Genomic DNA, 13,042 nt, shown 5'->3' on the forward strand with positions numbered 1-13,042 from the left:
TGCATAACCTGGCGTGTTTCTGAAAAAGATCTGCAGAGCAGAAATACATCCCAAATCACGTTCCTTAACTTCTAGCACTGCCAGTGGAACGCATCTGCTGAAAATCAGTTATGTTCTCCCTTGAAACAGCAAACGTGTGTGTGTGTGTTTTTATTCAACTCTTAATGACATTTTTAATTGTTTTAAAGCACTCTTTGATTTCTACAGAGGGTTTAGCCCACCTCCCCATCAGTGCAAGATATTTGCAACCCTTTCCTGTTTGGGATAATTTGTTTCAAATGTTCCCAGCAGTTTGAGCTGTAAACTGTAACAATAGATAATGTTACCTTAGTAATATAAGGATACATTGTAGCTGCTGAGTTACACTGACTGAAGCAGCCATTACGTAAGGCACACAATTAGAATTTTGACAGGTTTATAACAGCAGGAGCGCCAAACGATTGCAAGCTTAGGCAAGAATGTAGAATTATACATTGCCACATGCTGTACATATACAAAGAAGAAACAAAAAAACGAAATAAAAAAAAAACAAGTTGGAAAGTAGTAGTGCTGCTTTAAATGGTTGTTGGGGGTGTGTATACTTTTGTTTGTGGCTGGAACTTAGGTGGGTGGGTTGAAAGATAGCAGTGGCTGTCAGTGTTTGTGCTTTTCACACACAGATCTGACGTTTCTCACCTCCTTGTCTACCAGAGCAAAAAAGTCTCAATGGAATCCGTCAATTCCCTTCCCCACCAACAGGTGCTCAGACCGGCGCCCGGCACAGTGTGCTTATCCTGGAAAGATACACTGTTTGCTTAAAGATTTTTCCCTCTCCAGCTTCTTAGAAGTCGTATTGAGTTGATGTGGACTTGGGCCAATATTTACGAAGTGGTGCTATGCCATTTAAATTAATGGGGTGTAAGGTTCCTCTTGCACCGGACAGTCTCTTATAGCATAGCATGGCTTAGTAAATATGGGCCTTTATCTTACATAGTTACATAGTAGATGAGGTTGAAAAAAGACATTCATACATCAAGTTCAACATATGCTAAATTTAGACAACAGATACTTTATCCTATATCTATACTTACAGTATATTGATCCAGAGGAAGGCAAACAAAAAACCCCAGTGACACATCTTCCAAAGATATCTCATAAGGGGAAAAATGTAATTCCTTTCTGACTCCAATAATTGGCAATCAGATTTCTCCCTGGATCAACATCCTTCCCATGTTTACTTATTTGGTATATCCCTGTACTTTAGCCCCCTTTTGATGCCAGAGTTGCATTGCTTTGCTGGAAATTCTGACACGCCAATGGGTTCACAGAATCTCCCAGAACACCTGCAGGTCCGGCCCCAAATTTACACAAAACTCACAGAAAAAAGTGTTTGTTTTTCCCCCCCTAAGAAATGTTCACATACAACAGACAAGCCATGAATGAGCAGGTGGTTTCATTTATTGTAAGATTAAACATTGCAGGGAAAGCAAAGAAGACAGGCGAACTCTGATGCACGTAATAACCGCATGTGTTTTATTTATAAAGTAATAAATATGATGGAGTGTAAAGAAACTGTACAGTGGCCGCTCATGTCTTGCTGTCTGGAACTGGAGGTACTCTGTACATGTTGGATGTTTGAGTGGATGAGTTCTTTAGAAGCACTTCCTGTGCACAATGGAGGGTCCTGCCTCATCATACTCCTGCTTGCTGATCCACATCTGCTGGAAGGTGGACAGAGAGGCCAGGATGGAGCCTCCGATCCAGACGGAATATTTACGCTCAGGTGGGGCGATGATCTTAAAGAAAGAAGTTAGAGGAATAAGAGTGTTAGTAAAAGCAACTTTGTTTCTGATGCAAATGATAAAGCCTCCATATATACGAAGTGGCAGTGATGTCATCACCTTCCAGCTCTCTGTCTCGCTCTCTGTCTCTCTCTCTCTGTCTCTCTCTCTGTGTCTTTCTCTCCCTACCTGTCTATTTGAGGCTTTTTAGACACATAAAAACCTAGATAAGGCCCCACACATAATGTCCATTCTCTGATCTCCCTGGTCAATGTCTTTAACTTTGTTTCATGACCCTAAAGATTTCCTCGTGCCTGTCTTTTGCTATCCATTTTACCATGAATTTCACAGCAGAACACATTGTGTTCGGGAGGAACGCAGATCCCTTCTGTCTATAAAACATTGTTATTGTGTCTCCAAATTGGTGATTTCATTGTAAAGCCGACAGAGCAGAATTGGGGCTTTTGATGTCCTCATGCCACATAAAACCTAGTCTTCTGGGAGCAGGTATATAAAAACACTACCCAGATTATCTTGATATCACTTGGATTGCAAGCTTCCATCTAATATCTCATGTCTGTTGCTTTTATCCCTTTGTTTTACAATATCTGTAATGTGCTGAGCCCATGGTGGGTGCTGAATTGAAATAATGTATTCTAAGCTGTGGAGAACTCACCTTGATTTTCATGGTGCTGGGAGCCAGGGCAGTGATCTCTTTCTGCATCCTGTCAGCAATACCAGGGTACATGGTGGTACCACCTGAGAGGACGTTGTTTGCGTACAAGTCCTTGCGAATGTCAATGTCACACTTCATGATGCTGTTGTAGGTAGTTTCATGGATACCAGCGGATTCCATACCTGGGGTTAGCAGAGAGGTAACACATTGGGCATTAGCAGAGTACGTCACACATGGAGTGAGTGTGGGCAACAGGTGGTGATTGTGTCTGAGGCTTGATGCTGGATTTAACACAGTGCCAAATGGACAGCAACTGCTCTAACACGTCGTCACGCAAGCATGTGCGGAGGGCTCACATGTGATAAAAAGGTCTTTGTTGAAACAGCAGTATGTGTTGGGAGGAGGGGTGTGAGAGTCCTTACACCCTCTTCTAAATACATCTGCACATGAAAAGGCTGGACTTGCAACCGAGTAATGAACTAAATGGCATCTCTCTATCTGCGGGTTTTGTCTACAGGTGTTTGCGTGAAGTTAGAGGGTGTGTGGGCAGGAGGTACAGCTTGTTACAGCATAAAAGACAAGCGTTAGAAGGTGGGAATACTGCAGACTCTCTCAGTTATGCTTTATACATTGCATGATTACTTGAGGGAGAGATTGTGCAACAGGAATCTGCTTTGATATTTTGGTTTTACAGTTCTGTATTGGGGGGGTTGGGGGTTCGGGAGGACTGATCATAAACTATGTATCAGTTTGTGTGTCTATCAGATTAGGATCCCCGATACACGAGCTGGATGAGCCCCAGAGTCTGCTTACAATGTGCAATGCTCACCAATGAAGGATGGTTGGAAGAGGGTCTCAGGGCAACGGAAACGTTCATTTCCAATGGTGATGACCTGACCGTCGGGCAGCTCATAGCTCTTTTCCAGGGAGGAGGAGGAGGCAGCGGTCGCCATCTCATTCTCAAAGTCCAGAGCCACGTAGCACAGCTTCTCCTTGATGTCACGGACAATTTCACGCTCAGCTGTAGGGAGCAGATACATAGCAGCATTGGAACAGAGTTTCATGGTTTCATGGTGACATTCACACACCCTACAGAGTAGTGACACATTGTGCTTAGGATTTTCCCCTATATCTGCTTAGGAATAGACTGGACATCATTCTCTCCCCATCCCTCTATCTACTTACTGGACCCTCTACACATTACAGTGTTTCCTGCAGCCACATTGATACTCCATATTCTAGCTGCTGAGTGACTATTGCGGCATGTAAAGGCAGCAATAGTTTTTGGGCTGGAGATTGCCCATAGTCTGCCTCTAGCTGATATCGATACCTCTTGTGTATATGAGCTTTGTTCACCGGTTACAAATAGCTACAAATCAGGAGGCATAGGTAACAGTATGGGGAGTATCAGCCTGGTGACTGTCACTTTATCTCACTGCGCCTCGGGCACCAAAAATGAAATTTTTAGTGCAGTGTCATTGTCCCGGTAACGTCTGCATACACTGGCAGAGCTCTGTAGAGGTGCATTCCTATGGACAGGCCCCATCATGGAGAGATATAGCAGAGAGCCACAGGAGGGCACAGAACTCACCTGTGGTTACGAAAGAGTAGCCACGTTCAGTCAGGATCTTCATGAGGTAATCAGTGAGGTCTCTGCCAGCGAGGTCCAGGCGCATGATGGCGTGGGGAAGAGCATACCCTTCATAGATGGGGACATTGTGGGTGACACCATCACCGGAGTCCAGGACGATACCTGAGGGGCAGGAGGAGAAGGGAGATGAGTTTGTGCAAACATGTGACACATGGCTGCCAGGTTTAAATGGTGCAGGATTATTGTACTATGCATAGTATTGACAGCAATATACATATGGGGCAGATTCATAGTGTTCACCGTGGAGGGAAGATTTTGGCTGCATAACGGGACCACAATGTAATTTATGGCTGGTGGCGGAAGCAGAATAAAGCCATAAGCTACATCGTGGCCCCGTTACGAGGGGACAAAACGCAGAGCAAGACATTGCAGGCTCCTCTGGATGTAAAAGAGTTAATACTCCCCCCGTTTGTAACATTCACCCAACCCACGTGTCTGGGAGAGAGAACAAGCTAACACTGTGGCAGAGTATCTGTGCAGTCTCGTGAATGAAGCCCACATATAATGCATGTCAAAACTGAAACATGTCCCAAAGGGCAACAAACATCATGGCAATGTACAGAAATAACCGTCACCGGCGGCATCTGCAAGCAGAGTGTGGGGAGCCCGCGGGCTTCTTGTGTAAGAGGGATTATTCCACTCAGGGCTACTCTCCTTGTCAGCACGTAAGCTGACGGGACTTTCAATGCCGCCTCTCTCTGTTTCTATCACAGACAGATGTTCCTGTCGCTGTGTTCTGCAGAACGCAGCGCAGGGTCATTTCTCTCATAGCTTCCCGTGGGACGTGCTGTTCTGGTAAATATAAGCCAGTATTTCCACTAAATAGGCTGGATACAGAGCAGAGATGCCCGTGTCGCCAGTGTAAGAAGATTAAGGCGCCCGTCGCAATCTGCTTGAACTTGTGATGATTTTATGTGACTTTGACATATCATTGGGAGGTGGTCGGGAACAACAGAGGATTACGTGGCAATGTTTTAACCCCTTATTTTCCCGAGGAGCATGCAGGGTTAAGCTTGTGAGGTCTTTCTGGCATTAAAATGTTTCGCCGCCTTGGCGGCTGCACTGGTTATATCTGTCTCTGCTGCCCCTGGTACGTTCCCTGCAGAGGCCGTGGTGCGGGACTCATGGTGTGTTTGTCCTCACTGGGTTATGTATCAACACCTTCCAGCTGCAAAACTGGGGCACACAGAACACGACCAGTATTATCACTTAACAATCCCACTGCAATTCATGCAATGTTTTCCTCTGATAAATCTGGGGCAGTTTTTTCCACCAGTTTTGCTCCAGTAGACTGTTTATTCATCCTATTGCCTCCATCAGAGCAAAACTGCTTCTCCTTTAAGAAAGACCTCTAGTTCCATTAATAAAAGGTAATGAAATGTTACTTCTATTAATTAACCCAATAGTAATATCTAATAACAGTTCATTGTTTCAGTTGCAACTATCTGAGCCAAGCTAAGTGCACGGAGATGAGGCCTGAGCCTCACTGAACTGTGAACAGTAGTTCTTGAGATACAATATCATTAATATTTCTCCATCATGTCTATTCTCACCTGTGGTACGGCCGGAAGCATACAGGGACAGCACGGCCTGGATGGCAACGTACATGGCTGGGACGTTGAAGGTCTCAAACATAATCTGTGTCATCTTCTCACGATTGGCCTTGGGGTTCAGGGGGGCTTCAGTGAGCAGGGTGGGGTGCTCTTCAGGGGCCACACGCAGCTCATTGTAGAAGGTGTGATGCCAGATCTTCTCCATGTCATCCCAGTTGGTGATGATACCATGCTCAATAGGGTACTTCAGGGTCAGGATACCTCTCTTGCTCTGAGCCTCATCACCTACGTAGGAGTCTTTTTGACCCATACCCACCATGACACCCTAAAGGAGAGACAACAGCAGAATGAGGCTACATGGAGTGCAATGAGCATTACAAACACATTGTGCTACAAAGATCAGCAGAGTTTGTGAGACCCAGAAACAAGACTTGGATACACTGCAGATTCCTTCGATATCTTATTAGGATCTCAGCCCAGCGTTTTAATTAGTGCCTGTAACTGAGTAGCTCAAAGTTACTGTGACCTAGATTACAAGGTCACACAGGGTAGTGACTCGTTTGGCATCAATGCCAATTGGTCCTATAAACCGAAATGGGTAAGCAGGTCCAATACATTCCCAGGGGGAGAGTTGGCAGGACCAAGCAGTAAGTGATACTAATAATTTATTGGCAGGACTTTATTATAATGTGTTCAACTTCCCCTCATGAGTGTCTGGACTTTAATGATGCTGCTGCTGCTGCTAACATTTCAGCTATGGCTCATTCACAAGCTGCCAGCAGTTACAGTGTAGCAGGGCCAACAGAAATACAGGAGGAGAATGGGAGATGTCTAAAAACAGCCCCTTCTATTAATAACACGCTCTCCTTATCACTGGTCCTCACAGGCTGTGTACACTTTCTATTTTTATCTCCTTATAGTGGAATAAGGGGGAAAGAAGAATAGATTGAGAGGTAATAGGGTATAATGGGGCTTACAGCAGGAAACTCTGCAATCCACAGTACCCAATGAAAAGGGAGTCCCTTGTGCTTCTCTCTGGGGTGTATTTCATGTCCTGCTACATCTCTACAGCGCTATGGGAAGTGTTAGTTTGGTGCACCAGGGAGATATAATTTGGGACATGTGGAACTAGGACTGTACAGTATATATTGAGTGATGTGGAAGCCTGTCTCCCGCTGTGGTTAACTATTCCCCTTCTATTTAATTGCAAGCTCCCTGTAACAGGGACATGCTCTCCCACCCCCTTCCTTCACTACACCAATGGCACACAGTCACAGCTATAGCACATTAACCCAGAGAGCTCCTCCTGGCTAGCAGAGAACAAGTGGACAAAAAAGGACATACCTGGTGACGAGGGCGACCAACGATGGAGGGGAACACAGCACGAGGGGCGTCATCCCCAGCGAACCCAGCCTTCACCAGCCCAGAGCCGTTGTCACACACCAGGGCGGTAGTCTCCTCATCGTCACACATGGTGGCAGGTTAGGATCTGTTAGGAGACAGAGAGGGTTAGACGGAGAATCCTTAAGGACATAGCCACACGCTCGCTCCTAACTTTCTGCTCTCTTAGTGCAGCTCCCTGGGGGGGGTTAATCTTTGTCATTTTTTTTTCTGCAGCAAAATTGGTGCTATGTTGATTGAAAAACAACAGCACAAAATAGATCAATAAAAATGTCATATTCTTTGATAAATCTGGTGCTGTCCCCTGTCCTCCACCCCCCCCCCCCCATTTGTCTTTAGATTAATATCATGGAAAAGAGGAGCAGTTCTGGGGGAATACAGAACCAAACAGTATTTATCAAAGAAAAAACATTGCAATTCATACGTTTATCTTTCTATACCTCTGGAAATAATGTTTTGCCCCCAAACAGCAGCACTTTTGTGTTGATACATGAGGGGTGATGCATGATGGCAAATTTGGAGCAAAATTTACGTAAATCACGTCATTTTAATATTGCGTCTCTGTGCATCAATGTATCACGGTCTTTACTCCACCCTTTGCGCCACCTTGCGGTTTGGGGAGTGACAGTAGGAGTTAGGGAGGAGTTACATGACAGATTATGAGATGAAGCAAACTCCGCGTGTCACTTTTATATCTTGTATTTGCGGCAAAACAATGTAGCAGGTCTGAGGTGACGCAAACGTTTCTGGCCAACAATGTGTGTCGGGCGTAAGAAACACTTTGATACATTGGATGCAAACGTGAGCAGAACATGGAGCAGCGCGTCAGAACATTGAGCAACGCGTCAGAACATGGAGCAGCGCGTCAGAACACGGAGCAACGCGTCAGAACATGGAGCAGCGCGTCAGAACATGGAGAAGCGCGTCAGAACATGGAGAAGCGCGTCCGAACATGGAGCAGCGCGTCAGAACATGGAGCAGCGCGTCAGAACATGGAGCAACGCATCAGAACATGGAGCAGCGCGTCAGAACATGGAGCAGCGCGTCAGAACATGGAGCAACCCGTCAGAACATGGAGCAGCGCATCAGAACATGGAGCAACGCGTCAGAACATGGAGCAGCGCGTCAGAACATGGAGCAAGGCATCAGAACAAACTTCTGACCGCATTGTGTAATGTAATGAGGGTCTCAATACTTTCAGCAACATGAAAGTTAAAATGCAGAACTACATACTGACAAGTACAAGTCCTACAAACTCTTCTCTGTTTGTGAAAGGGTTACGACTAATTCCCTTTCCTTCATAACCTTCCCCCCCCCCCAACACCCCCTGACTATCACACCACACTCTCACATGGCAGGGAGCAGCTGTCTTTTATACACAAACCTCACCCTGTCCCTTCCCTCCCCCCCCCCCCCAAACACATGCTTGCAAAACAAGTCTCATATGACCCCCTCCTTCTTTGTTTAACACCTTCACTGCCAGAGAACGGAGCATAGCTTGCTCCCCTGGAAGTGATGGGGCTAACAAGTTGAGGTTGCAGACAAATTATGAGCAGGTAGGCTCTCCGACATACCCTGTGCCCCCCCCCCCTATTCATGGTGTCTCTGTGTGATGCCTGTGCTGTATCCCCAATCATCTCATGTTCCCCAGATCTCCTCCTTATACTTGCCGTCTTTCTGACCTAATCCCTGTCCAGCCGTGGCCAGTCTCTCCGGACACCGAGCCACGCTGCTTTATCCTGCCACAATTCAGCTTTCCAAAAAACACTGCCCCTCATACATCTTACCAGCCTAAAAACAGGGGGAGGGCGTCGCTCCCTTGAATTATGATGGAGCCGGCAACCCATTGTATTATTTGTCATCATAACTCTGTGCCCAGGACACACCTGAGAACAAGAGGTAACTCTCAATGTATCGCTTCCTGGTTCTAAAAATGTTTAAATAAATAAATGAAATATAGACGCCTCGTGTGTATTGTGCGGCCTCCCATTCAAACACAGTACTGCTACTTTGAAACCCTTTGCATACCATCGGAGGCATTGCAGGTCCATGTGCCACTGACCTGGTATGTAACCCTTTCGCTGCCACAAGGGCCAGCTACCCATTGCAGAGCAGCTAAAGGGTAACGTACTTTGACCAATTATGTGTAATTCCTTTACCCCCTTCCCCCCCAAAAAAATGAACGAAAAAAAATTTAAAACACAGACGGGGGCTCCTCTGTCTCCCAAAAATGGCTCAGTTCCATCCGGCAGAAAGTCGCCAGCAAGTCCGTGTGGCCAGTCCGTGTGACCAGTGTGTACTCACCTGCTCAGCGCTGGAGAGCTGGCTGCTGTGATTGAATTGGCTGGGTGCTGGCTGGGGGTCGGAGCTGCCAATTTATACCCTGCGCAGAGATGTGGAGTCAGTGAGGAAGCTCCAGAGGGAAAGGCAGCCTGCCCTTATTTGGTAGCTTCTGGGCCATTGAGTAGCAAAGAAGCCATTAATGGAGTAGGTGAGGGGGGTGGGCAGGGTCCGTGGACCCCTTAGCCCATGTATGGAAGGTGTGGAGGTGGGGGAAGCACCACGATGGATGGCCAAATAGGGATTCCCAAGGAGGCATGTCTGCAATGCTAACAGGCACAATGAAAGAAATAGTTTATACAGGGGTCTACACAGAAAGCAAACAGGTGCTGAACGGGGGGAGGGGGGTGCTGTACACTGCACGGGGGGGAGGGGGGTGCTGCACGGGGGGAGCCAGGGTGCTGCACGGGGGGAGGAGAGAGGGCGGCACTGAGGGTCTCCAGCACTGGGAGATTTGGGTTGTTTTTAATGAGATCTGGGACGTGTGTCCGTTTAATTTGCACATTAATAATGAACATAAGAGCCCCAGTTATTAGTGCTCCTTGGTGGAGGGCTGTGCAAGGATAAGCCCTGTACACAGGTACACTACCCTGTATTGTGTTGCATTCTCTCTCTGTTACCCCATGCAATGCCAGGGGGCAGCAATGCTTTGGCTGCAAAGACATTAAGTTGGGGTTCTAGACCCCATAATGAACAGCAGCTTAAAGCTCACTACATTGAGCACATTGTGTGTGAGGTTAAACGTGGCGGTCCCTTCTGGTGAAGTTCTTATCTGGGATGCTCCTGCAGGGCAGGAGGTACTGGGATCCTGACCAAGAAAAACATCATGTATAAACCAGCCCAGGGTGCTTTACTCCAGCCCTCAAGGGCCACCAGCAGGTCAGGGTATCAGGATATCCCTTCTTTGGCACATGTGGCTCAGTCTGTGGCTCCCTGCTTCAGCACAGGTGACTCAATCATGACAGGTGACAGCACATTCTATAACTGAGCCACTAATTGAGCCACCTGTGCTGAAGCAGGGATATCCTTATAACCTGGCTTGTTGGTGGCCCTTGAGGACTGGAGCTGGCCGCCCCTGAACTGGTAGAAAGAATGATCTGGGGTAAAGTCAGTATGCAGCCCTATTCCTAATAATTGTATAGTATATAAATAATACTACCTATTACGTATTTACATCCCGGGCAACGCCGGGTATATCAGCTAGTAGTATATACATTTCTCGTTAGCTCCTAATAAAATGTTTAGAGAGCTCAGTCCCGAAAGCTACTGTACCCCATGGGGTTACAGATAGCCACAGAAACCCAGGGACTATGACCACAACAACCAACATCTTCTGTTCTCCTCACTAGAATTACATTGGATCACAAAGGACATCACGCAGAAATGAAAAGAACACGGGTTTCTCTTTATTGAGAGCTGGCCAGGTATACTGTACATTGCTGTGCAGAACAAGCTTACTAGCTGTAAATCTAGTACACAGTATTGTAACTTGTAAGCACAGTGCGCCTGACATGTAAGTGAAACTTGAGGATGGGGGTCCTTGCCTGAAGAGTTTACAATCTAAGTGGAAACAGGGGCAATGAGATTACTTCTATGTGCATCATACTGTATATGGAAGTAGGACGTATACTGTGTGTTTTTGACAGAAGAATGGGGGCTATTAAGGTATTAAAGGTTTTGCCCTGGGACAAAAATACCGCAGGATCTCTTAGTGGAAATCCCCCTCCTCTCTCCCCTCTCCCTCCTCCCCCCTCTCCAGTCCTCAGAGAACTGTAGGATATAAAACACAATGTAACATTCCACGTACAGTATCTGCTCTGTGGGATGCAAGGAGAATGGTTTGGTTTTTGGTGGTATGTTTCTGCACTGAGCCTGTCTCATATTCAGGGAACTTGTCTTGGTGTTTATTCATGTTACATGTCAGCTTTGTAAAGGCATTTTAGAGACAGATTAAATCCAAGTCTGGTGCCTTCTTATATTCTGAACATTTGTATTTTTATGGCTGCTGTGTACTTCAGGAGAACTGCGGTAAATCTATTGTGCGAGTGCTGCAATGTGTGTGTGTGTGTGTGTGTGTGTGTGTGTGTGTGTGTATATATCTACATATACACACTGTGTTCAGAAGAAACAGGGCCCCTTTTATTATCCGTCATATCGTGCAGAAAATCACTCACTATTCCTGAACACATGAGCAGTTATAGGTCTGTCCCAGGAGATTATTACAGGTAAGAATTATTTGCTAACCTAATAAATATTCTTTGGAATTGGTGACGGCGCGATGACCTCATCAAGTGCAGAGTAACAAAATGGTGTTTAGCGCAGAAGATAAACACGTTATAAAGTGCTGGAGACCGAGCAAGAATTATGGTCCAATACGCTTATATAAAATGTTTCCTGATAGAGGAGGACGGAAAAAACGAATTAGTAAAACAACGTATCGTTCAGGAGGTGGGAGCAGCTGGATCAGCGCGTTACCGATGATACAATCAGACAGCGGCGTTCTCGTGGGGGATTCTGAACACACACTGAACTCAAACTCTACAGTAATCTTAGTGTATCTGGTTCGTGTTGCATTTGGATTGAGCTACAAATATAGAAGATACGATGAAAAACCTAAAGGGTCCCTTTTTTCCTGAACATGGTGAGATATATATATATATATATATATATAAAAGCTCCCTGAGATAGGCAGGACAAACCCAGTAGGACACGTCCCTTCTGTCTTCAGGTGTCCGGAGTCCCAGAGAAGGGAACATTGGGTTGTGGTCTGTGATCTTTACAGCAGAAGATTGATTGACGGATGGAATGGATATTTTCTTCTTTATATGTATTACACAGGCAGGCGCGGGGTTAATACTCTTACATCATTGGAAAGAGTGGTTAGTGGTGATCTTTAACCTCTTCGGTGCTGGATGAGATCACCAATCAGTTGTGCAAGGGTTCCCTTCCCTGTAGCACCCAGACATGTGGGGTATCTGACTGAGCTGAAATTCATATTAACCCTTCATTAATGCCCTGCAGACTGTGGTGGCATCAAAGGGGTTAAATGCTCTTCGAGTGCAACTTTATCCATTTGTGTTAAACGCAATGTCAAAGTAAATGCAGCATAATGGGAGTGTGTGCGTAGCCCTGTGATTACAAACGCTGGCCTTTGAAGTGGTTTCCAGGTTTGAGGTCTGTTTAAACATCCGTGTGAACAAAGGCAAGTGAGGAAATTATAGATTGTTAGCTCTTTGGCAAATAGATTAATTGTGCTTGTATATTTGTGTGCACGTGTGTATGTGTGTATATATATATTTGTGTGCACGTGTGTATGTGTGTATATATATATTTGTGTGTGTGTACATTGTGTATACACAATATGTTGTTTTCAGAATACAGTATATGTATGCATTCAATCAACTAAGATTTGGGTGTCAGGGGACCGTCACGTCTTGTGTCCCTGGGTGTCAGGGGACAGCCACGTCTTGTGTCCCAGGGGGTCAGGGGACCGTCACGTCTTGTGTCCCTGGGTGTCAGGGGACAGCCACGTCTTGTGTCCCAGGGGTCAAGGGACAGCCACGTCTTGTGTCCCTGGGTGTCAGGGGACCGTCACGTCTTGTGTCCCTGGGTGTCAGGGGACCGTCACGTCCTGTGTCCCAGGGGGTCAGGGGACAGCCAC

The 13,042-nt window shown here is 46.1% G+C and overlaps 1 protein-coding gene across 1 annotated transcript; it reads right to left on the reverse strand.

Annotated features, from left to right (window-relative positions):
* Positions 1-1,415: 1,415 nt before the first annotated feature.
* Positions 1,416-9,501, reverse strand: ACTC1 (actin alpha cardiac muscle 1). The gene is made up of 7 exons (XM_075613211.1): positions 9,346-9,501; positions 6,985-7,129; positions 5,641-5,965; positions 4,028-4,189; positions 3,266-3,457; positions 2,437-2,618; positions 1,416-1,775 (listed from the first exon to the last, which is right to left on the reverse strand). The coding sequence occupies exons 2-7, from the start codon at positions 7,111-7,113 to the stop codon at positions 1,632-1,634; spliced, it is 1,134 nt and encodes a 377-aa protein (XP_075469326.1). The 5' UTR covers positions 7,114-7,129; positions 9,346-9,501; the 3' UTR covers positions 1,416-1,631.
* Between the last annotated feature and the right edge of the window lie 3,541 nt (positions 9,502-13,042).

This window comes from Ascaphus truei, chromosome 9 (genome assembly GCF_040206685.1).
Source record: "Ascaphus truei isolate aAscTru1 chromosome 9, aAscTru1.hap1, whole genome shotgun sequence".
Lineage (NCBI taxonomy): Eukaryota > Metazoa > Chordata > Amphibia > Anura > Ascaphidae > Ascaphus > Ascaphus truei.

Coding starts and splice junctions, on each gene's coding strand:
- ACTC1 (XM_075613211.1), bottom strand. CDS start 7,113: ATGTGTGACGATGAGGAGACTACCGCCCTGGTGTGTGACAACGGCTCT. Junction 5,966..6,984: donor TTGGTCGCCCTCGTCACCAG/GTATGTCCTTTT, acceptor TCTCTCCTTTAG/GGTGTCATGGTGGGTATGGG. Junction 3,458..4,027: donor CTACTCTTTCGTAACCACAG/GTGAGTTCTGTG, acceptor TGCTCCCTACAG/CTGAGCGTGAAATTGTCCGT.